The 25892-nt window shown below is 44.4% G+C and overlaps 1 protein-coding gene and 1 long non-coding RNA gene across 3 annotated transcripts in view; both read right to left on the reverse strand.

Annotated features, from left to right (window-relative positions):
* LOC119462752 (uncharacterized) overlaps window positions 1–21619 on the reverse strand; it is a 351136-nt gene extending 329517 nt beyond the window's left edge. Inside the window, exons 1-4 of one of the 2 annotated variants that reach the window (XM_049673239.1) lie at window positions 21441–21619; window positions 16715–16848; window positions 9172–9251; window positions 3774–3851 (exon numbers count right to left, since the gene is read on the reverse strand). In XM_049673239.1, the coding sequence (XP_049529196.1) occupies window positions 3774–3851; window positions 9172–9251; window positions 16715–16848; window positions 21441–21545 (397 nt within the window). In that variant the 5' untranslated portion in view covers window positions 21546–21619. The remainder of the gene's footprint in view (window positions 1–3773; window positions 3852–9171; window positions 9252–16714; window positions 16849–21440) is intronic. The other variant, XM_049673238.1, reaches the window with a different exon arrangement.
* LOC125947815 (uncharacterized) lies at window positions 11131–12856 on the reverse strand. The gene is made up of 3 exons (XR_007468512.1): window positions 12805–12856; window positions 12486–12688; window positions 11131–12182 (listed from the first exon to the last, which is right to left on the reverse strand). It is a non-coding gene; the product is annotated as an uncharacterized LOC125947815 (long non-coding RNA).
* Window positions 21620–25892: the final 4273 nt, after the last annotated feature.

Consider the following 25892-nt stretch of genomic DNA (forward strand, 5'->3'; position numbering starts at 1 on the left):
GTCGACATACGACAATATTTACTGCCGTAGAGTCTCAAAGAACGATTTTTTTTACTTTGTCATGTATTACTGTTACTATACTATGGATTCATTCTTTTGGGCCAGTAAAAACGTCCGTGTGCTTGCGTTGCAGTGCACGTTAAAGAACCCCAGGTGAACAAAATTAATCAGGAGCCCTCCACTACGGCATGCCTTATCAGAACTTGTTTTGGCACGTAAAGCCCCAGAAAGAAGAACAATGTTCTATAACAACTCAGAATCACTTGGTCTTGTAGTACAAGTCCAATAACTAGGTATGTTGTTGGTCCTCAAGCGCAAAGGTTTTTGTGGGGGCCAGAATTTGGCTTTAGAAGGGGTCTAGCTGCACATTAGTAATATAATTATTGCCAGAGTGGTGTTTTAAGTGTGACTGAAATGGGCCTCCATTGCTATACTTGCCATTGGGTGCGACTGTAAATGGCCATGCTTGCTAGGAGGCGCGTTCCTTAGGTGAGTATGTTTAAACATTGGGAAACGCTGTTTTCATTTCAAAGGTGTTTGAGCAGGAAAGGACACCCGCGATACCACGATACGTGAATTCTGTGTTTTCCAAAATATTTCTGGGTTCGCGGTCCCTGCGGGGTATATGCGCCTGTTGCCACGCGACACTTAATTATGCGCTTACTTCCTGTGGGTCCAGAAGTCCGGCGCGTCTGCGATGGCATTCTGTACGGCTGCATCTGGCGGCCCAACTGCTTAAGTAATTGATGCTAAGTCAAGCAAAGTGCTTTTTGTTTGTGCTCGACCATGGCGCTAGCATTCATAAACGCTGAACAAGCAAGCCTTCGGACATCGTGCTCTTAGCAGCCGACGAACGGCGCCGATAAGCGCACCTGTGAGCTTCCACAAAAACCATCCGATACGGCGTAGCTGAGTGCTACAGACAATTGTCACGGTGATCCCGTCTCGGCGTCGCTAAGTTTTATCACGTGGTGACGTGTCTATTTGTCTCAGCGGCCTCCGTGTTTGCTATGAATGTGCTTAACGCCCCGGTTCGGTTAAGCAAACGTCTGTTTAGGCGGATACCGTAGATGATGACTGGGGGGACAGCACGTAGCTTTGGCCACAGCCTCATGAAGAGGACATGTAAGCGCTTTTGGAGCTCGTTACGCCTTCTCGAAACAATGTAAGCATAATGTACGGTGCTTGTGAAAGACGGAGGCTAGAAATATATTCCAAACTGTCCAAACGTTCCAATTGTGAATTAAAAAGGATCAGGGCATTTTGATCTTTGTTCTTTATTCGCCAATCACGTTGAAGTAGCGGCTTGCCATGTCTCTGACTCAGTAACATTCCTCGGTGCGGTCAATATCTGATTGTTAATCTTGGACGTGGGCGGTAGAGTGGGCGTAAGTTTGAGTTTGAGCTGGGGTGGATATGTGCAGATAACATAGGCGAAACTCACTATGCGAGGAAACGACTTTACTCCTTTTTTCATTGTATAATGAGCAGTACTCATTCGTGCCGATGTTACAACGTGGAAGTCATTTCTTTTGAGGTTAGGATACCACGCTGAAAGCCATGCATCGCGAAGCGCCGGCAACACAGGCAATCCTTATGTAGCAGCGGTCTGTGAACTGGCTACACAGATTTATTTCATTCTCTCAATGCCAGTTACTATTTTCGCAGGCAACTACTGCACGCGTATTGCTTTTACTGTTCCACATGTTGCAGCATGAATGAAGCGCGGTGCGTTAGCGTTCATGAAGTTGCACTTATATACGACAGCCCATCGCGCAGTAGCAGGGCGGAAGCGATAATTATCGCGCATTCGCCCTTTCGCCTGAGGCAACGTGCAACACGGCACCGAAGACGTTATCTCGTTCAACTAGATAAATCTACTCCACGATAAGGGTTCATAGGTATATCCAGCCGTGAGCATTCGTGCCGTACAGCTATGACCGCTCGGCTGCTCTTATTTTTTGGGGGGGAGGTGCGTGCCGTAATCCTTTGTGTCGTCAAGAGGCTTTTCTTGTGCGTCTTGTGGATATTTGAGTTTTATGTCTTCCACGTCGCGTGTCCTTTATCGTGGGGTAGAAAATGTTGGGCTGTGCTGTCCCCGTATATAGTGTCTAATTGTTCCGCGAGCGCTGAAGAGTTTAGGACCCCTATTCGTATTTTGCATTTCTGAAACAAATCAGTATTGTGTGTTACCGCTCGGCATCTTTGTCTTCGGATTAGTCTTTGGTGAAGGCTTGCTTTCTCCAATGGCTGCCGGCGTGCGCCCCAAAATACGATCACCATCTTAGAGTCTCATACTCTGCGGAATAAATTACGGACCTGATGCGGTTAAATATGCGCAGGTTTCCTCACACAACTCCGAAAAAAAAGATCTGAACAAGAATATCCGCTGCGCCCGATTACTTAATACATGACGCGGTTACCGGAACCAAACGAAACAAGTTGCTAAGTTACAGTTACATCAGGGTCTTAGTACGTAGCCGAGTACAAAATATTATTTCTTCACAAAATTTAGCACCGGGAAAGAAGTAACTGATGGTTGACGGCGGGAAACTAATAAATAAATAAATAAATAAATAAATAAATAAATAAATAAATAAATAAATAAATAAATAAATAAATAAATAAATAAATAAATAAATAACGAACACATGTTCCACATGTATTTCTCTGGTCCGGCAATATTTTGGGTTTGTCGGTGATATAGACATTCTAATCGAGCAAAGTAATTTTTTGTTAATTGTGTAACAAAGAAGAACTTTATAGGCTGCAATTGTACTGTGTTCAATGGCCGTTCATTCACGCACTTCCAGTTTACTGTTGAGTCTCTTGTTACACGCCATTCTTTTTTTTAATGAAATGTCCCATTTTGTAAGACTCCCCAGTGTCATCATCCTGATTACGACAAAATACCAGCACGTCCTTTACAAATATGACTCCGCAGATGTTCGCGCACGTGATGCTAACTCCTTCTTCGTAGCGATCTTCCAACTTGCCGAAGAAACCACGCATCTTCTGCTTGCGGATATCCCAGTTTCCGATTTTATCTTAGTGGCTTCTGAACACCCTTGATGTCCTTTGCAGATAAAATATGACGTTCGCCAGAATGATCGTAGCACCCGATCGGCTGTTATATCTTGCAGGTTCGTATACGTATAGCCAACCGAACATCACAGTCGACGTAATCAGTCCCGCAAAACGTACCTACATCTCTTGTCTGATGATGGTACCATTGATGTTGCTACCACTCAGGCGAGGGACGCCTCAGCATCTATCGTAGGAAAACCTTAGTGGTGGCCGCTGCGGAGCTCTGTTATATCGAGTTGGTACCGCGCACCTCGACCAAGGTGTGACGCGTATAAAGAGTAGGCGAACAGAATGAAAATGTATTTATAAAATATAAGGAAAATATTTGCAGTAGGGTGTAAAACGGGGCGCGTTGGCTCATGCTCATTATACTAGCAGTAGAAATGGGACAGCGACACAAAAGACAAGTACGTAGCACTTGTACTTCGCGTTCCTGTTCTCTGTGACGCCGTCCAATTCGCGCTGCTTATAATGAACAGTAATATACAGGAAAAAAGTAATAGTTAAGATTGCCGACATGAGTGCCTCTTCGGTCCCGCTTACATCAGTTTGTTGGGTACTTTTTTCAATGTGCAGGAATACCTTCTAACAACGTACGCACTCTTGCGTCGCATGTAGAAAGTATAGCTGAACAATGCTAGAAATTAAAAACGAAAAAAAAAACGTATACTGACAATATCACTTACCGTTTCGTCTGTACCAAACTACACCACACTTTTCCTCATCATTGTAATACTTGAGAAGTTTTCTCAAAGTTTCGTTTCCTAGAAGGAATAAGTTCAGAAAAATTATGAGCCTTTCCACTCTATGAAGGTGGACGACCAGCGAAGCTGTTTAGCGTACGGCACAGACATGACACACAATTTTGAACAAAGGTGCCAACGCATTTATTGCGTTGATCGGTGGTCATTTTTTGTCTTGATCGGTGGACAATTGGTGTTTGCGGCCCGCCGGCGCCGACTGCACTCTCACATTCGTTCTCGCCGTCGCTCTTCATAGGCGCGTTTCTTTCTCCTCGGGAGTCCGGACTATATCCGCGGCCTCCCCATTACGGCGACAGTGAAATTCAAAATGGAGAACGGCTACTTGTCTTTCTTGTTTGTTTATATACCGCCACCATGGGAGAGCGGAAGGGAAGGAAACTAGACACGCAAGCGCTTGGAACGCCGACAAAGAGAGGGCAGTGTGAACGTAGACATGGCCGACGTGGGTCGCACAGTAGCAAATCCTTGAGAAACTTTATTATCTACTTGAGAGTCTACTGATCTTGAAAAGGGTACCTATTGATAACTAATCTGCTCAAAATGCAATCTCCGAGGGACGCCGACGATCCAGCTGGGAAAGACGACGAATAACACGCGAACAGTGGCACGAGCGCGTTCACGCCGACGATCCAGCTGTGGAAGAAGACGACGAACGTGCGAGCAGTGGCACAAGCGCACAAGCAGTGGGACCTGAGGTTTTGCTTACGCACAGGAAAAATCCACGGAACCCTAGCCATAAACAGCTTCGCTGCAAAAACAAAAAATAAGGAAAGCAGACCTAAATAGATGAGCGGGCGCCACTAACAACCTAGTATAGTGGCACGATGTGTGATCAAAACCGAGTCACATCTCTTTTTGCAAATAATTACAGTCTACATCTTTTTTTTTCGCAAAATGCACTTAAATGACCTACAGTATGGAAATCATGCGATACTAATCTGTTGAGAGTACCACGGTTGGTCGCGCTGTCACGTGTGCTGCAGTTGTGCGTGCTGCGTACAACGCTCATTGCGGCAGCAGAAAGCCTATTCCGTCGTGCGGAAGGCCGTGGGATATGTTTAGCTGCGGCACCAAATGCGTATCTTGCGACCGGGAGCAAGGGGAACTGGCGACTCAATCTACCACGCGAAAGGAGGAAAGCGGGAAGGCAGCGTGGGGAGGGGGGGAGGGGGTGCGACTTTTACTCTGCTAGCAACAGCGTACTTGTGCTTTGCGCGGCTGCGGGCTGTCGCGTGCACCGTATCTTGAAAGCGATCTCCACACGGCTATTACCTTTGTATGCGCTATGCTTTCGCCGCTCAGTTTCCGTTGGAGCGATATACTGCACGAACCTTCGCAGGCTGCTGCTTTCGCGCTTGCTGACGCCAGCGTTTTGACAGTGGTCGTCGGCGGTCATCGAGTGTGATCTGTTCATGTTTGCTTGTGCGCGCTGACATCATGCTTGTTAATTCAGTTGGTAAGCCAAGTTTATCCAGCCGATAAAACTACTATCCTTACTCCGTATAGCTCTACTAATTTGCTATCGCAATTGAAGCTTCACCTTACGGGAGAAACTGCGACTTTTTTCTTGCCCCTACTAAGCACTTAAGTTAAACTGATACATATGTGTTCTGTGCTTACATATATGTACTTATTTGTTGCCTCTGAATGTATCTGCTGTATATTGGTAGGTTCATCAAGATGCAGGAACTGTTTGTAGAGTTTCGTTAATTGCGGCTGCTCGCATTTGAAAATGATATCGCGTATAACGTCTAGGCGCCTTCAGTTTCACAACAGCGAAAACGTAATGAACACGTAGCCAGTCGTTAGTGGATGTATTTTAATTATTTTCTGCAGTTTGCAAAACGAGCGAGTTATTTTAAGAATTCAATGCAGAAGAAAATACAGGTGAGTCCTGCTATGGCGTATATTCAAAATGCGCATATTTTAGCAACTTTGACCCCTTCTGCTATATTCCTTACGGAGCAGTTGCACGGATGCTGTATGTTGTATAAGGCTCGGTGATCGACGATGTGCGGCTGCTTGGGACTCTCAAATGCAACAATCGCCTTTGTCGTCCCGTGATTAATCAAGATGAAACTTCGCTGTGCAGCTGCGCTCAAAGCGCAACGCGCTTTTTGTTGCTACGGTGTTGCTACTGTGGTGCGCTGCACTTTGTGCTACAAAGCAAACTGTACTGCTACGGCTAAGCGCATAGCGTGGTTCGAAAGCAGAGACGAAAACGTAGTAACACGAGGTGATTAAATGGCAAAGGCAAGTACAGAAAATCACCGCCCACGCACTCCGTACAGTTGGTTAACCAGCGAAGCCCAAAACGCGCGGCCCCGCTGTATATCACTGGGTTATTCGCGACGGTTTATTAAAGTATTTCTCAATTATTGGTTACGTCTTTGTGTTTCTTAATGAGGTTACACACACATTCGGCTGTGACGGAGCGAACGACGTCACTAACGGTATATGCCCGCAGTGCGCCGTTGTCACATTGCCGCTTGCGATCCTTCAATATTAAATTGCTTCAAAATTAAATCTGTCTGTCACGTAAGACAATGAATGGCTCATACCCCCATAAGCAATGGCTCATACTCCCGTAAATGCGGCCTCCCCTCCACGACGACAGCAGAGAAGGGGAATTCTACGCTGGAATGATGAGCAGCAACGGAGCCAGCTGTGGAAGACGACGACGACAAACGCGGGAGAAGTGGCACGAGTGCGTTCGCGGGGCTGCGCCGAGGGGCGCCAACGAGCGCCAGCTGTGGAGCCAGCTGTGAAACATCGGACGGACGGATTTTGGTTTCGCCTAGCCATATACAGCTTCACTGTAAAAACAAACGTGCAATAAATTCAAGAACACGTTGCGTGGTGAAGGACGTGACAGCTGGGAGATAGAGCGTGCGGACATTGTCTACGATGCGCTATACCGTGAAAATGTACACTATCGATTTGCATCGATGTTATAACGGCTCTCTATTTCCCCCTGTTAGCAAAACCACCTTGAATGAACTTTGCTTCCAGAACTTTTTAATGAATAAACGAATATAATAAAGGCTCCTACACCGAGTCAAAGCACTCTTTTTCTGTATAACTGCGAATAATATTTCCTCAACATTGCGCAGCCCTGTCACAAGTTTTTATCTTGTTTCCACTGAGTTTAGTTACGCTGCAAAAATATTAAAAAATGGTGCAAAATTTCTGCCCTTGAGAACCCCCGATGTGTTTTTTACTGTGTTTAGAAAATATGTTTCAGCCTCTAAAATGCTGAAAAATCATAAAAATTTTAAACTCAGCTTTTGTAAATGAACAGTGCCTTCAAATAAAAAATAAACTAGCTGGGTGTCATAGGCAAAACAGACATTTTTCAAACAATGTTTAAACGGAAGCTAGCATTGCACTTGAGCGCAAATTCAAATGAAGCTTACAATGGGAAAGACGCTACAGGAATAATTTATATTCTTCTTTTGGGGGAGGGGGCCCATTGACCTACCAAGGAAACGATGGAACGAGATTACAAGCTCCTGTTACAAGTTAGCAGCATCCCGCGATCCGCAACGTCATCTGCGTCAGCCGCTGTTTAGTATATGGATTTGATTTCTTTGCGCATTCTGTTGTACCCATAGCCGAAAAAAATGCCCAAGGTTGTACACTGCATTGCCACGGATCCCTAGATTCGTGTATGGCATCAAATGGCAGTGAAATGGCACCACAAAAATGAGTGTTAAAGCAGCAGTTATGTGTGTAGCTATGCTGCAGGGCCAGCAGTTTTCTTTTGACGTGGCGCGACCAAGATGGCAGATAGCGCTTTGCTGCAAATCGATAGATTGCGCTTGACGTTTTGCATACCACTTATTACTTTGACAAAGCAGCAAAATTATTGGCCCTTTTCGCGGTGCAGTTTGTTCTCGATAAACTAGATGGCGCTTTCGGCGGCGCGCCACATCAAGGGGCTTTACGCGCCACACGTTGCCCCTGCGAAAGCGTCCGAATACGAAACCATTATCGCCTCTGCCCTGCTTCTGTGCGATTACCAGTCATAAATGCAACTGGGTTTTCGCTCACGCACTGTGCTCCATTCATGCTCCAATATGTGGAACGGTGGATTGAAGACGTGTGCAGTAGTTTGCTACAAAAGTAGTGACTGGCATATTAACGAATTCAATGAATATGTTTGACCAAGCTCACGGACCGTTGCTACATACCGACAGCCTGTGTTGACGGCCCTGTTCGGTGTACGACTTTCCTCGTGGATATATAAAAAAATTTCGCTCATCCGCCAGCGTTGTATCGCTCAATTCCAAAGAAAAGCCTTCAACCTCGGAACGTCGGCAAGAGTGAGTAGCGCTCGCTAAATAATGACAAAGGGAGTAGCGCCGTTTCCTGACATAGTAAGTTTCGCGCACGTTATCTACACACATCTACCAGAACTCGCACGCAAACTTATGCCCACTCTATCGCCAACGTATTAAGAATACGTGAATGGGAGCACACTTGAATTATTGCGCCAAAGCATGGGTGAAAGCGACTACACCAATAGCACGCCAATGGTCAAAGCTGGACGTTTTGTGACGGTTGACAGGAGTGAGCGAGTTACAAGCGATAATACATCTTTGCTACAAGCTATTACAAAGTGCCGAACAACTACGCTCCAAGCATTGTGTGCAAGCAAGAACAAAAGTATTGCAACTGACCCAGCCGTACGTGAGCGATTAGACAGAAAATAATCAGATAGTGACCGCACTGACGAACTTCACTGAGTAAGAAAAGTGAGAAGCCACTGCTTCAAAGTATTTTCAAAATAAAAGCCGAGGAGCAAAACACACTGATCGTGATTAAATTCATAAACGGAAAGTTTGGATAGCTTGGAATACATTTGTAACCTTGCTTTTAGAACAAGCACCATGTACGCTGCTCGCGCCGTTTGGACGAAGCTTAATCAGTTCCGAAAGCACATACATGTCTTCGGAAGCTGTGGCCAAAGTTTCGTGCCGTCCACTCAGTCAGCGTTACGATATCTCCCGAAACAAACGTTTCCTGAGCCGCACTAGGCGTCATGCCCATCCACTGTAAACACGGAGGCAATGGAGGTAGCTGAGGCAAGCAATGGTCACGTCACCACGTGATCAAACATGGCAGCGCCCACGGGATCGCCACGACAAGGGTCAATAATTTCTCTTTTATTCCTTTCACAGAGAGGCAGACAGACTAGAGACGTCGTAATACATCTTCCACTTTGCCTTATTATCTATTGTAGAGCAGCAGTGCTTCATTCGACGCTGCTTAATGCAGTTAACCTAACGTAGACCTAACTTAGTAGGATATATCTTACCTTCCCAGTTCTTTATATCCATGTACGGTAATTCCGCTTGCGTATCGTTACCCAGGTCCGCACTAAGAGTCCTTGTATATCTGTAATGTGGTTGAGAATGCTCGGTAAATGTGTGAAACATTGTAAGAAAAGTGAACTGGATTCGGAAATGTGGCAACGCGCTTGAAAGTTAAGTGAACTAAGTGTGACATAAGATAGTGCAAACGGTACGCCGCAGTCTTGTGATGCTGCATTAGCACCAGTTGTTTATTGCACTCTAGAGACAGTTTTATCGCCGAGGAGGAATGTAGCGGATAAAAAGAACGTAGAGGAGGAACCAGAGCGTCGCGCCGCTCCCCTCCTCGTCGACGCTTCGCCGTGCCCCCTCAAGGGTTGAATAATTAAGCGTCAATTCCTCCTATAAATCAGTATCATAATCCTCTCCTCCTTGCACTGCACGCTCATTCTTTCATCGGCAGCATGGAACCGTAGCTGTGTCATTGCGAATGAGTGCGATTATATGCTCTGTCCGTGATTGATGCGACGTGAGATGACTCAAGGTCAATGGCCTACCACTGTGCAGTATTCGGCTGCAGAAATAACTTTCGGAAGCGAAGCGCATGTTTAGCCGCGGCGACTCTATAGGCTCCACCGCTGTGGTTGCAAACAAACGTCGGCTTTGGATTGCCAGCACAAACAGGAAGGACTTGACGGCGTAGATCAGCTTCGTGGCGTGTATGTTCACAAGATTTTGTTTCTTGTAAACGCACTGCGACGAACTTCGCAACCATGATCAAACTGGGATAAACCTACGTGCACGCACATTGACATTTTGTTAAAATGTGTTTTACGATTATCATGCTTACAACCAACCAACCTTCTTGTCTATGTTGACCAGAGACGTATTATGAAAACAGTACGCGCATGCGGATAAAGAAAATTAAGATGCGTTCATATTTGTTCCCTTACCAAAGCCACGCCTGCCATGTTCCGGCCGCCCCTAGTTCACATGGTCTCTCCGTGCTTCCGAAATAGCCAGGCATGCTACCTGGCCAACGGCATGCATTGCGCCCTGTATTATTTCAGAAAATAAAGCTGCTGATGGATGCAGAGAGTAGCTGCTTGGTTTCAGCTCTCTCGAGTCGGCAAGGTGCCCTTGCACAATGACCACTCGAGACCTAAGCTGCGCATATTCTTTCACCATGTTGCGCGCGTCTTGCTGATCAGGACATAGTCGCGACCACCGTCACCAGGTTGTTTTATCCAGTACTACGTGTTACCGGCCCTTCCGGTGGAGTTATTTTACAGTTCCTCACTTTGCAAAAGTTGGTGCCCGTTGCCCGGGTGCTAGGTAAGCAATTCTTCGAAAATCGTACTGTGAAAACTTTAGCAGCACGAAAGCTAGCAAAACGCGTTTCCTCAGAGGTTCGCTAGTTATCTGTATTGGGATGTGTGCTTATGCGTCACAGCGCATGACACACGGACAGACCTCTGATTGGCGCCACCTGAGTGACACCATAATGGAGTTCAAGGCTAGACGTACAATAATAACACATTGCACGTATATTACCTATCGAGAACGTTCAGACTTGACTAGCCTTCTATTTGTATCGCGGGTAGAGCTGTGTCAGCGCCTCTAGGCCTGTTGCTCGTTTCATATTGTGGCTATATCGAAGCTCAAAGCTTAGTAACGATACGCTAAGCAGTTTCCCAATCGCGGGAAACTTGTTTATGATAGCGAAATGGCGGCGGCCTCAAGCAAGCTTAAGTAAACAGCTCGAGCGGAGGTGCTGCTTATACTTACCAATGGGCGTCGGTGAAGCCGCGCCGCGCAAGCCGCGGCCATCTTGCCATAGGCAAAAACGGGAGCCGCAGCGGACCCACCACGCTGACTGCGTCTCCCCGCCATGCTTTTTAACGGTTATGGCGAGCACTAAGGGGGAAGTAGTCAATAATAAGAAGTCAAATGACAGATAACAATGCAATCAACTTTATTTTGTTTCTATTGGCATTCTCCTTGCAAGCATGAACACCGTTGAAGAGTCTGCGTTGAAGAGTCACCGTTGAAGGTCTTTAAAGATAATCAGCCTCGTAAGAGCATACCTCACTTTTTCGGCACTCATTTCCCTGCGTATTTCTTTCGTCATGTCATGGAGTCTGATGCTTATGTAGAGTTCGGTCCCTTCGCCATGGTGATGTTTATTTGCAGCGCCATCAAATGTAAGTGAAACAACCTCAACACCTATTACCGTTACCTTTTCAATACACTGTTTCGTTAACTCGGCGCTCTCTGCTTCTGTCAATGAATCAATAAAAATTACCCAACTGGCAACTTAAGTCGCAAGTTCAAGCCAACGACGATATACACACATACATTCTTGGCTTCAGGCAGACTGTCATCATGCATTCCAGTCCCACTCTGTCGCCCACAGCTCAACATGTTTTCTGATTGACACGTCACCGACAATGAAAGTACAGCATACGGAGTCTCCGTGCGGCATTGGACAAGCTTTTTTAAGGACAGTGACTCAGCTGTGAAGCCAGGATCCCCGTTGATGGAACTGTACCATTCTCGTATAGTGTACTTTGCTGGCAGTGCTCCATTAAACTTCGAGCGTACATACTCATAAGCTGACGGAGAATAGAAGTGCAGCGGTAACCCAAATGCACGCTTCTCAGATGGGTACGTGCCTTTCTGGTTTTTCCTGCTCTGTTGAGGAGTTGCTGTATATTAGGGGAAAAGGCTGTAGTGAACACCTCCATGGCCTCCTCCGACATGAGCTTTTGGTCCTTGATATCCCTTATTATCTCTTGAGCAGTCTCGTTCTATTTGGTCAATCTACGCTTGCTCTGCTGCAGAATTTAGATCTTCTTGAACAGTGCTATCTCCTCTTGCAAGAAACATGAAACATTTCTTTGTAATGCTGCTTTGTAGGTGATGCAACTGCCACATCTTTAACAACTTTGTCAACTTCAATACCTTTGTCAGCTGGAGTACTCCGGGGCCTCAGTGGTGGTCGCTTTCTTTTCAGCTGGAATGAGAATTGCACAGTTTAAAACTACTGGCTTGACTCGCTGCATTGCGTAAAGCAAACACAAATATAAGAACAGAAAAGGCACAACTGTGCGAGAGAACAGCTACTCGTATATTGCGCAAACGACGCTACTTAACACCTCGCAGTTTCGAGCAACCCTTTTAATCAGGACAACAATAGAAACCGATGATGAAACCTAGGAAGTCATCTATTTAATTTCAGTGAATAGCAAACGGTGCGTTCTTTTCCTTTTCGCGCTTTCCACCGGCGATATCAACAAGCACAAGAATGTGTACTCACCGGCTTTTGCAGGTGGTTTGGAAATACGTCAAACGCGGTCGGACAACTTCCCGGTCGCAGCCGTATCGTCTGTCTGCCCGGTCCGGTTGAAACAACCCGGCGTGAAGTGCCTCGAGCATATGTGATCGCCGTCTTTTGGCTTCCAGCCTTTCCGCCAAACAGTCCACTCCCACGTGCTTCTCACATTTGGGTCCTTAGGAAACCTGCTTGGAAAAAACAATGACCGTCAGATGTGAAACTGCAGACAGATCGCGAGATGTCAGCATGTGTTGCGACAGGCAGAGTAGTTTTCATGAAGCTCAAAAGATGTGCTACTTACACGTGAAACGTAATCCCAGAGTCCTTTTTCGCTCGATTTGTGCAGCCGTACGCAACACACGATGCCACCATTACAACGTCCGAATGTCACCAGGCTGAGTTCTAACAATAAAATTAACTGCGACGCTTTCCTGCAAAGGACACCGGCAAGCTACACTGTTGTCGAAAATTTGCACAGAAACGAATAGGTAAAGACGAGAACAGAACAAATGCGCTACGTTGCGCTGTCAAGATGTCGTTGGTTTCGGGAAGATGGGCTAATAATCTAAAGAAATGTGCATGTGCTTGCATATGAAAAAAGAAATGTCACAACAAAAGAACATTCATACGGGTGGCTAAAACGTACGTTGTAGCCTTGTTAACAGATATCCTTGGGTTTTTCTGACAATTATTTTAATATGTAAACCTGTTTTCACAGTAGAGTAAGCCATGTTACTGAAATAAACCATCAGTTATATTAGCGTGTATATGGTGCTCTCTACCTTACACCGTTCTCTCTGTCAGTGGCAAAGGTCAGTGTGAACCCATTCATATTTTCACAGTTCGCTCTTCTTAATAAGAATGTTTGTTATAGTTGTGACATTTCCATGCGGAAGCCTCGAAGTACCTTCAAACGTCTGTAAGCCCTCGCGCACTATTTCCCATACAAGGGTGACATCACTTTCATAGATACGCGGCGTAACTCAAGCTGTGGGCGGAAAGAGGCCATGTTTACGAAAGTATAATAGACACATGCTATAAATGTAACAATAATACACTTGTAATGAACGAGGAGAGCGCAAACGGAGGGGCTCAATTTCTGTAATTCACGACCATGTAAAGCCAGTAGACAATGAATCCAAGGAAAGCATAAGCGTAATTAGCTGTGGTTGAAATGGAAATAAAGAAAATAATGAATAAAATGGAATTGAAACTGCACGAAATGATAACTGATCGCCGGTGGGGGACCGAACCCACAACCTTCACATTACGCTTGTGATGCACTAGCAATTGTGCTAAAGCAACAGCCATCACTCCGTCCGCTAACTTGGGTATTTATGTGTACCGGATACATCCCTAGGAGTGTTAGCCATTGTCCCTCAGAACCATGGCGAGTGCATGTGGGACACCCCTTTTTTTTTTTTTGCCCGATGGCGTCACGTAACACGGAAACTTAGGAGAGCAGGCACGTGGCTAATAAGCCCTCGTATGCTACCTAGTGGCATCAAGGCGGCCAGATTCGAGACGTTCGATACGAATGAATGAGGAAAAGGGAAACAGAAGGGTTCAATTAATTTTTGCTGGCAATACACAGTGTTCGTGGTAGGGCCGGGGCTTGGTGACACAGCATGCAGACACGCGCACAACCCAGTGAAACGTGAGAAAAGAATAACAACAAATCAGACCAAGTTGCGTTTCTTCCAAAGTGCTTCCGAAACTTAGCGAAGGGTTTGTTTTTGGCAAAATCTCTTGCATTAGTGTAAATGCATGACTTGAAAACTAATTGAACCAGTTGTAATTGAAGTTAGATGTGCGCACAGAGACGGAAAGCAAGCTAGCGGCGCTCTGCGCAGGTAGAGTTCTCGGAAGATGGAACGAGTTCTGTTTTATCATCATCATCATCATAATCAGCCTATATTTATGTCCACTGTAGGAGGAAGGCCTCTCCCTGCGATATCCAATTACCCTTGTCTTGCGCTAGCTGATTCCACCTTGCGCCTGCAAATTTCCTAACTCCATCACCCGACCTAGTTTTCTGCCGTCTCTCCTGCGCTTTCGTTCCCTTGGTATCCATTCTGTAACCCAAATTGTCCACCGGTTATCCATCCTACGCATTACATGGCCTGATCAGCTCCACTTTTTTCTCCTAATGTCAGCTAGGATATCGGTTATCCCCGTTTGCTCTCTGATCCACACCGCTCTCTTCCTGTCTCTTAATGTCAGTTTTCGTCTTAATGTCATTTTTCGTTCTATCACTCTTTGTGCGGTCCTTAACTTGTTCTCGAGCTTCTTTATTAACCTCCAAGTTTCTGCCCCATATGTAGGCACCGGTAGAATGCAATGATTGTAAACTTTTGTTTTCAACGACAGTGGTAAGCTGCCTGCCGTATGCAATCCAACCCAATTTTATTTTTCTGAAAATTTCTCATGATGAGGGTACCCTGTGAGTAATTGACCTAGATAAACGTACTACTTTACTGACTCTATAGGCTGACTGGCGATACTGAATTCTTGTTCCCTTGCCAGGCTATTAAACATTATCTTCGTGTTCTGCATATTAATCTTCAACACCACTCTTACACTTTCTCGATTAAGGTCCTCAATCATTTGCTGTAATTCGTCTCCATTGTTGCTGAATAGGACAATGTCATCTGCAAACCGAAGGTTGCTGAGATATTCGCCGTTGATCGTCACTTCTAAGCCTTCCCAGTCTGAGAGCTTCAATACTTCTTCTAAGCATGCAGTGAATAGCATTGGAGATATTGTGTCTCCTTGCCTGACCCCTTTCTTGATAGGTAACTTTCTACTTTTCCTGTGGAGAACCAAGGTAGATGTGGAATCTTTATAGATATTTCCCAAGATTTTCACGTATGCCTCCTTTACTCCTCGGTTACGCAATGCCTCTATGACTGCTGGTATCTCTACTGAATTAAATACATTTTCATAATCCATGAAAGCCATATAGAGAGGTTTATTGCACTCCGCAGATTTCTCGATTACCTGATTGATGACATGGATATGTTCCATCGTAGAATATCCCTTCCTGAAACCAGCCTGTTCTCTTGGTTGGATGAAGCCAAGTGTTGCCCTGATTCTATTGGAAATTATCTTGGTAAATTTTTTATACAGTACTGAAAGCAAGTTAATGGGCCTATAATTTTTCAGTTCTCTAACGTCTCCCTCCTAAATTTCTTGCAAGCCAATAAACTGACAACTGACCGCGTTGAAGGAGAAAACAGCCTCTTTTCCTTTGAGCGCGAAACTAAAGCATGCTATTAAACCGATATGTCACCTCGCGGCATGTGGCTTGTGTGAGGATCAACTTCCGAAATTGCGAGCTAGTTATCGGTCCCGCTACCGTGCCTGCATACAAGTGTAGATTAGCGAGAATATTCTTGCGGCTTAAAGGATAGTAACACTAATTCTGGGACAGAAAACTTAACTAACAAAACCAAGTTAAGCATAAGCGTCTTACTATTATTTATTAAGGCCCCTGCTAAACGTAAGTAAACTCCGCGAAAATGTATAAAATGATACCGATGGTCTACTCACCGGAAAGAAAGACGTCATTCCAAGTGAAATGTTTCGAACAAACAAACGCAGTATCAGCCACCTTTGCCTAATGCGCAAGTTTGTTAAACATGTCGCGCTCCGATGGCGCGTCGTCTGCTTCTTTCGGGAAATGGTGAAAGGATATATTGCTGTCGTTCAACAGCGATGACATGCATAATGCACACATAGCGCCTAATGGCATGTGTAACAATATTTCGTCGCGAATTAGTGCTCGTGTTTCTCTCTCGTGTTTTATCGTCCTAGTGTTATATTGCTCAGTTATCAGCCAAAAAAGTGACCCGGAGTTTTCATTCTACCCACGTTACTTCCGTAGAGCACATCATGAGTTCTGAAATGTCGTTGCAGTCAGACGAAAATAAATATTTAGGCAACAAGAAATTACCATTAAGATTTATAGGTTTCAGATAGTAAGGGATTGTGACGAGAAAGGGGAAGCCTCTACTGAATAAGAGGTAATAGTGTAGACGGTTATTGGGCAGACAAAATGATACTGCACTGCCGACTTTTTTTTCTTATTTACTTTCCACGCGCCTAAATATCGCGGCAATTCATAAAGTCTTGAGATATCTCGTTTGTGTGCACGAGCTTTCTACCACGTTGTCATGTGCGGAAAAAAAAGGGATATCGCAGCTACTCACGGTTGGCACTTATCCTCTGTAGTAAGATTGAATACGTAGTATGTCGTGTTCAAAAAATCTTGTACGTAATACGGGCATGGTTTGCTTGCGGTATCCAGTGAATATATGTATATCTTTAAAGTCGTGTTAAGCATCTGAAAAAAAACTAAATAGAACCTGTTGCTGGGCTCGTCGGGGCATGCTTGTTCACCAGTATTGTGGCACAGAAAAAACAAAACAAGGAAGACAAAGCCATCGAGAGAACCAGCCTTCGTATAAATAAGCTATAGCCTTGCTAGAGTTATACCTTGTTGCAACAGTTTTTTTTTTTTTTTGACAGTCAGGTGTTTTCGCAGAAAAAGGAATTTACATAGCATAGTGTGGGGGGCAAATGTTGCATAACATCTTATTTACCATCATCGATACATACTTAGATATTGATTTAGACAATTGTAAGGTATCTCGGATATATAGTATGCAAATTATTGTTAATTGTTTTAAGAGGTGTCTGACGGGTGGTTTAAGTGACGTGTGTCAGATATGTTAAATGTTTTTACAGAACACGAACAAGCTTGTAATTCTACCCACGGGATTTCCGTTGATGATGGTTTAGACATTTATATGGCTGTTTTCGCCAATCACCTTTGTTGAATGTGCCGCTTCCGTTCACGGAACCAATTTTTGCCCTGCGGCTACATCCATTCTAATGCAGCAAAATGAGCAATCACCTCAGCGAGTTTGGAATATACCATAAAAGAGCTTCTCATCTTTAGGGCGATCCAAACTAGTCTTGCAAATCAAAGATAGCTTTGATTTGATTCACACGTAAACAATAAATTACTTGCATTAAATATTATAGTTTGCATATTAACCAGAAATTATACATTGTTGCTCCCGGAAAAATTGACCAAAACTTGGAAGACACTTAACAAGTTTCGCCTTGAAGAGTGGAACGCAATAGCGTTATCGGGCTCCGTTGATGCCAACACCGACCCCAGATTTTCTATGGCACGGGGCCCGATAGAAAACAATGGTGGGCCGATCCCGGCAGCAGTGCAGGGCAGAACAATGGCTCATACCCCAGTATGGCAGAGGCTACAAGCAGTGACTCACCAACCCAGGGGACAGGTCAGATCGGGCCAACGTTCGGTGCGTATTGGCAGTTGCTGGCTGAATGATGGCTTAAGGTTAACAGCGTAGGTTCCAGCATGGGCTGTGTCTTTCTGATTCCTGGCCTAATCATGGCCGAAGATTAACAGCGCAGGTCGAATATCGACTAGGCCCTTCTGATAGAGATCCAACGCTGGCCCTTTTTGCACATGCAGCAAACAGTATTAGCACTGCCGTTCAACAAAGCAGGAAGTATTAGACCGACATTCTTGTGGATTTCGAAACATGGGTTACTAATTGGGCTTTCTTCGAACAACATAGGGCATGTAGTAAGCAAATTTTTTGTTCCGGATTTTTAGAATGTATTTTGTATGACATGCTAAGCTTAACTGCCGTTTAAAATAGTAAATGAAAAATTGAAATCTGGGGTTTTAGGTGCATAAACCACAGTATGATTATGAGGGTCGTCATAGTGGGGGACTTAGGATTTATCCTAACCACCTCTGGTTTTTTTTTTTCCCGTGCGCCCCATGCATGGTACACGCGCGTTTTTGCACTCGGCTCTCACGGAAATGCGCCTCCCTAAAAGAAAAGCCAATTCACAACGTAGCAAGGTGGGGAAATCGTATATCGGGCAAACTAGCCGCTGCTTTACGGATCGTGCAAGGAAACATGAGCTGTCGATAGGAAACAACGGTATTGCGCATTTGCCTGCGCGTTGTAGATTTTGTATGTGCGCTCCGCGGCTTTGGAGGACCAAGACTCTGGGATGAATCAAGAATTGCACTGCCAGAGAGCTGATGGAACCATTTTATATTGCCTCTAGATGTAATGCATGTGTTAGTGAAACTTCTATTTCTTTGTTTAGCAGCGAAGATAGGTTCACGCGTGGCATGTTGCGGTGACGTAATAATCATGCTCATATTTCGACGGTTTTGTTTGTTGTTTCACTGAGCACGTGTGGTAAACTCCTTATATGGACGCCTTTGACGGAAAGAAAATTTAGTTTAATGTTTGTGCTTGGCCGTGCCGATGCCCTCTCGTCCTTGCCTGTCTTTGGTAGATCATGGGCGCTATAACGTAAAACGGGCGCTATTCCGAACTGCTCTGATTCTAAACTCCTGACGTCAAATTTACGTAACCACCGACGCGAGCATCGGCGGTGACGCGCAGCGTTGTCTGAACAACCCAATCAAACACTCTCATCGTTTATAGGAGGTCACCTTTGTTCGCTTTCAAAACCAATATTATTGTCTACACTCAGCGGTTCTTCTTATCTAATTGGCTGACAAGAGGCGAGGAGCACGCCCTAGAGGGTTTCGGTGGGGCCGAGCCAGCAGAGCGAAAATAGATAACCGCATGAAGAGGGTGGTGCCGGCTTCTTCGATTGGTCCGCTTCGCCTTACTTCGCTTGCGGTGGCTGGTCGAAAATCGCGGCGGCGTGCAACGGAAGGATAAGAATGCCGCTAAAACTGATCCTCAGCAAGGAAGACTTGGCAGAACGATGTCGTATAGGTGCCGAAAGGACTCCATAACGTTTTGCTGCCACGCAAAAAGGTTTATCATGCGCAAATAAATACGTGCTCACCGGCAGGTGCGAGTAGCGAGAGCCTGAGCGATCGGCGGGCAGCCATCTTCTATTCCTTTCGGAACGGGGCAGTCTGTGGCTATTCAGAAAGACTTTCAGTTTTGTTCGGCATATTAATGCATTTTTTCGCGTATACTTCACTTTTGACGCGGTGAGTTTTCGTGGTTTTGTGACGTCGCGTGACAGACAGGCGAAGAGCGCGTAGCCAGAAAACATTGGACCAATAGCAAAGGGCTAATAGTGAAAAGGCGTCGAATCAGGAACGATTATTTTTCTTTTGCGCGGTTTAATCATGCATAATCAGTGTGCACACGTTATATCACATAGGGAGATATCGCGGCTTTCGTGACGTCGCGTGACAGACAGGCGAACTTGGGAGTGGCCCGAAAATATTTTGACCAATCGTGGAGGCTGATTGCAGAAATTGGAATCGAAATAGTTTGGAATCATTTCGTACTTGCGGTACGCGTCACGCATAGAGGGGTCCAAATTCCTGGAAAATATAAAATTTCTGCCTGTCTTGCTCTTTCTAGGAGGGCGGAGAAAATTTTCAAGCTTTGCATATAACGCCTCTAAACGTGATAATAAATGGGAATTTAGCAATTTTCGTTTAACGCCGAATCGACGCACACAAATCAAAATTTGCGTAATACTTATACAGTCCCGCGAAATATAAACTTCGCGAGTGTAGTTCTGGCAAAAAAATAAAATAAATAAAAAAAAAAAAAAAAAAAAAAAAACGAGAGAACTGGCATATACCGTTTTTCAGCGTTTCTATAGTCTGATTGTAAGCTTCTCTGCAAAAACAGTCATGACATCGCGGTCATGAGTCTTTGCGCCAGAACTTGCGCAGTGTTTTATCTGCCTTGCGTAAACTGGCTTGCTTAACGTTTATGCCACCACAGCTTGAGTACGCGTCGGCCATTTGGTCACCACATCAGAAATACCTAATTGAAGCGTTGTAAATAATTCAGGATAGGTCAGGTCGTTTCATTACTCATAATTACAGTGCCCAGTCTAGCATAACGCAGATCAATGGCGAACTATCGTTGGAATCGCTGAGTACTGGCCGTGGTATTTCATTGCTGCCATTATTCCATAAATTCATTCACTCTAGTGGATCATGCTTGAAACACAACGTCCTCACATCGCCCAGATTGCACAATAGTTTCAGCTCTGCCCGCGAATATGGCCGTGACGCAAGCATTTAACTTTTCATCACTGCCTCGCGTTAACCATCTCTGGAACAGCCTTCCGTATAGCATTGCTTTGCTAGAAAATCAAGAAGCCGTTTGCAGTATTTCGGCCTAGTATTTTTCTCAATTTTTGAAGCCTTTTATGCGTCAATATCTCTTTATCGATTGTATTTTGTATAAACTTTACCATATGCTCCCCTCTCACCCTATGCCTCTTCGTAGGCCTGTGAGGTCTTTCTATAATATAATATTGTCATCGTCGCGGTCGTCTTGCGACTAAGCCGGTGTGGGGCTTGAGCAAGAGTGAAAACGAAGTAAATATAGAATGCAATGAAAGACATGCAAGTTATGCATATGAGGTAAAAATCACACAGAAAAACAAGTTTTACGAAAATACAAATTTTTAGTATGAGTTTGTGTCATACAGTGCGGTATTAATTATAAGCACGTTTCATACCGATGTTGATGTCTACAATAATAGTAATGAAGGATTCACGGCAAGTATAAGCGCATTCAACTTGCTAGCTTGAGCCCCTGGTAGCTTGTTCTAGTAGTCTGTTGCGGCTAGCACCAAAGACTACATGTGAGAATTAATGTGGCCTGTTTGACTATTTACTGTAACCCGTGTGGTGTGAAGGCCTCCTGAGATCGTGAGGTAGTTTCGACCAGCGTAGCCTCCTTGCTGCGATGCCATCGTTAACATCAGCGCTACCGTGAGTGAGTTCTTCGGGGCCTAAAGGAGCTACCTACTTACGCGAATTGCGCACCTGTTTGCTACCATATAGCCACGTACCGCATTCAAACATGCCGATAAAATCTGCGCGATATCAGTGCGGTATTGTAGTGGGCTTACCAGAAGCAGGTCGTTGAAGATGACGTTGTGGAATGGACATACTATGTACCGCGGAAGCGCGAGAAGACAGAGTCCGGCCACAATACCAAGAGCAACGTTGTTCATCGTAGCGGTTCTCACACGTCGTTAGTGCAACAAAAAAGGGCGCTTCTGCATTGAATAAGTACTGCGACGCGCCAGAATATCAGAATATATATGCGCGTCTTCCATATTGCCTGAAAGTAGCCTTGCTCAATGTCTAAGGCTTCTCATTGTTTCTCATGCAACTTTATACCCGAAAAAAAAATTATCACATTGATTTTTTTTAATATTGCTGCATGGCGTCATAGGTAGCGGGGGATGGTGTCGCAAATGAGTAACCGCACTCCCTGTGATAGATTACCTTATGGTATACGGGGTTGTCAAATTCGTTCCCAAATTTTTTGCACTTTATCTAAACCACCTAACTTAATGTCCCTACAATAATCAATACTATTAACTTGGTTGTAGAAATAGTCTTACTAACATCTTTTGTGTAGAACCTCTTTTTAATAATTTCGCAGCCTTTAAAATATTTTTTTCGTGCTTTAGAAAACTACGATAACGTTCGAACGCATTGTCCATTGTTCAAAGTACAATTGTCAAGAGCCTTCCGATCGGCAAAGCACACCGCGATTAGTGGCCGCTTTATTCTTACAAAAGTGAGTTTAGACTATCTATAGAGTGTCTGTGGACTTCTTGTAGACCACTTTGACTTTCTATAGATTCGTTCTTTTGTCGATACAAAATCTACAGACTGTCTGTTGACAAAAGGTGGTGAGGCTTCTATTCATTGTTGTCTACTCTCGTTCTACAGGGTGTTTCATTTTAGCTGCACCAAAATTTTAAAAAATTGCCTGTGGCAGATAGCACAATTATAATCCTTGATCTGAGCTACTCGATGAATCGGCCATTACTTCCACGAGAAATCAAAATACCTAATTGAATAATTAACATAATTACGCTAATTAACTTCTTAATTAATTATTTTACGGCACATCTTTAAATTTACGAATTATAGCCGCTGAGTTCGCAAGGCATATCCACTTGGAACGAATTCTCAGGACTGAATAAGTTTCGAGATATTAATTTTGAAGACGCCCGACGAAATGCATGGGTGTTCCAGTTAACTTTTTGAGGAAAACGCTGGTTTATGCATTGTAGCACAAAAGTAACTGGAACACCAATGCATTTTGTCGGACACTTTGAAAAATAATATCTCGAAACTGGTTCAGTCCTGAGAATTCGTTCCAAGTGGAAACGCCTTGCGAACTCAGCGGCTACAATTATTATATTGAAAGATGTGCCGTAAAATAATCAATAAAAAGTTAATTAGGATAATTATGTTAATTATTCAATTAGGCATTTGGATTTCTCGTGGAAGTAATAGCGGCCTCAGTCGAGTACTTTAGATCAAGGATTATAATTTTGTTATCTGTCACAGGCAATTTTTAAAAATTTAGTGCAGCTACAATGAAACACCCTGTATAGTGGGTCTGTAGAAAAAAGTCGATAAGGTGTTTGTTGCTTTCTGTCTACTTGTGCTCTATAGACTACCTATAAACAAAAGTCAATGCAGTCTCTATATGTTCTTGTTCATTATTTGTCTACAGACTGTCTATGGACGAAAGTCGATAAGGTGTTGAATTTTTTTGTCTACTTCCGGTTTATAGATTGTCTATAGACAAAAGTTGATAAGGTATCTATATCGTTTTGTCTATTCCCAGTCTATAAATTTACACATCATAGAAGTTGTCAAATAGTCTTTAATTTTGTCTATTTTCGGTCTATACTCCATCCATATACAAAAGTTTTTCGGTTGCCTACTTCTTTAGCAATTGCCAGTTTATAGAACGTCTACAGAAAAAAGCAATAAACATCACCATTTCATCCTTGTCATTAAATTACCCAGTCCTTAATTATTACTTTACGAGATAATTAGGTGTCTAAGAGTCTGCTCACCGAGTTTCATCCAGGATTGTACTGGTTTTCAACATGTAACCTCTGGGGCACCCTAGTCTGGAATGCATCCCCGACGGCGATTTCTACTTGCGAACCGCACGAAGGCGGAATATATACTTCTATGCGATTGGAATTAATTTTAAAGATTTCCTATATCACCGCCGATGAAGGCACCCAAGGTCAATTAACTCGAGCGGACAGCCCGTATACCGATTGTTGTAAGGCGTGAGATGAACTCAAAAACAGCCGATACTGTAAAGGTCTTATTGCTTCAGGTTTACTTCCCGTCTATAAATTTACTATGGACAAAAAGTTGTTAATCTCGGCCCAACCCGTGTACACTGTAACCAAGCGGAAGTTCCGGCGGATAATACGTACGGAGTTAATTACGTTAGATATAATCCATTGGGGTTGTATACTGCTGATATTGCTGTAAAGCTTTTTTGTAAACTTTAGTATATACATAGTGTGTACTTCCGCATTTGCTGACCACATTATATGACCTCCGTAGTCGCTCTCGGCAATCTAAAGACAGTCTTTGCAGTTTTAATAGGATGACTTTTGTGGCAGTAAAATAAACAAAGCAAAAACGCCGATTCAATCGTGATAATAGACGTCATGAATGCCAACTTTAGCGAGAAGCGGATTCCAAACAGACATCAAGCTAACAGCACAGAAACTCGTAATGTTTGTAGCTGACAACGCAGAATTTGTGAGTGTGCGATGAACCGATGTCGCGCATGTGGTGTGCGCGTTATGTGGCGTCTGATTCTCAGATACTTTTCACGTCGTCCCCATATCGTGGCTGCATCGCTAACATCAAGCGATTTTTCGTAGAATGATATCCTGCCCTATAAATTCATCAAAGGTTCTCGTTCACTTTAAATATGTGCCCTATCCTCCGACCTCGCCCAGTCCCTCGCAGGTGCTATGCCTATGCGGCCTAGTATATGCGTACGTCATTACTGCATTGATTGCTTTGACATACCACTGGAACAGACAAATGTGCATAAACATGTGTGCAGGTATCCCACTTGGCGGTACGCTGGAAGATGTTCTACAAATGTTCTGTATTACTCATCGTCGTTGACGATAATGCAAGCGCTCGACGTGCCTTCTAACGGCTGTTACAAACAATGCATTCATCCAAGTGTGCGTTCCAGTTCCATACGATAGCCCACAGCGTTTGTAATACAGAGTGCCAATGCATTTCCTTCTTCCATTGAAAGAATCACCCGCCCTTCCCCTGTCGAGAAAATGGGGGTAAGCGAAGCTTGTCGTGTGTGTATCTGACATTCGTGGTGACTTTCTCGCTTTCTCTCTCTTCTTCTATTTTTTCTCTCCCTCTTTCTTTCCCTTTCTCTCTTTATTTCTCTCTTTCTTCCATTTTCTCTCTCTTTCTCTTTCTTTCCTTCTCTGACCTTCGTGGTGACTTTCTCTCTCTCTCTTTCTATGTATTTTTCTTTCCCTCTCTTACTATTTCTTTCTTTCTCTCTCGTGCTCACTCTCTTTCTTTTTTGTCCCTGGTATGTGCAATTGAGCTTGGACCTTTTCTGCACTTGGACCTATTCTTCAGCGTGACACCGCCGCCGCCGCCACCACCACCACCGCCGACACATGTGAGCCTATAAAGCATCGCTCAAAAATTGAAAAACGGAAGAGAAAAGCAACCCGTTTTGCGCGCATAGCACGCAGAGAGAGCGATAGAGACAAACAATTATAAAACAAAAATAAAAGAGGAAAGGCGCTCGGACTTCTCGGAGCGCGCATGCCCCCCATCGCACAAAGCGTCTGGGCATGCGCAATGGCAGTAACGGTGGCGCGCCATCTGTCCACGTCGATTTGAATTCTCAACGACTGCGCCAGGCACGTCAACGCTTGTTGCAGTGGGGTCCGTGGGGTCTGGTGTCCGCCTATACCTTGGTGTCGGGGTCGTCGTCGTCATCATCATCATCCTATATTTAAGTTCACTGTAGGACGAAGGCCTCTCCCTCCGATCTTCAATTACCCCTGTCTTGCGCTAGCTGATTCCAACTTGAGCCTGCACATTTACTAACTTCACCACCCCACCTAGTTTTTCTGCCGTCCTCGACTGCACTTCCCTTCTCTTGCTATCCATCCTGTAACTCTAATATTCCACCGGTTATTCACCCTAAGCATCACATAGCCTGCCCAGCTCCATTGTTTTCTCTTAATGTCAATTAGAATATCGGCTATACCAATTTGCTCTCTGATCCAAATCGCTCTATTCCTGTCTCTTAACGCTTGACCTAACATGTTTCGTTCAATCGCTCTTTGTGCGGTCCTTAACTTGTTCTCGAGCTTCTGTGTTAACCTCTCAGTTTCTGCCCTATGTGTTGTAGTAGAATGCAATGAGTGCACACTTTTCTTTAAAACGACAGTTGGAGTAAATGGAGTATTTAGGAAAATAAAGTGAAGTGAACGTTTCTATTGCGAGGGCCAGAAACGCTA

Source organism: Dermacentor silvarum, chromosome 8, assembly GCF_013339745.2.
Source record: "Dermacentor silvarum isolate Dsil-2018 chromosome 8, BIME_Dsil_1.4, whole genome shotgun sequence".
NCBI lineage: Eukaryota > Metazoa > Arthropoda > Arachnida > Ixodida > Ixodidae > Dermacentor > Dermacentor silvarum.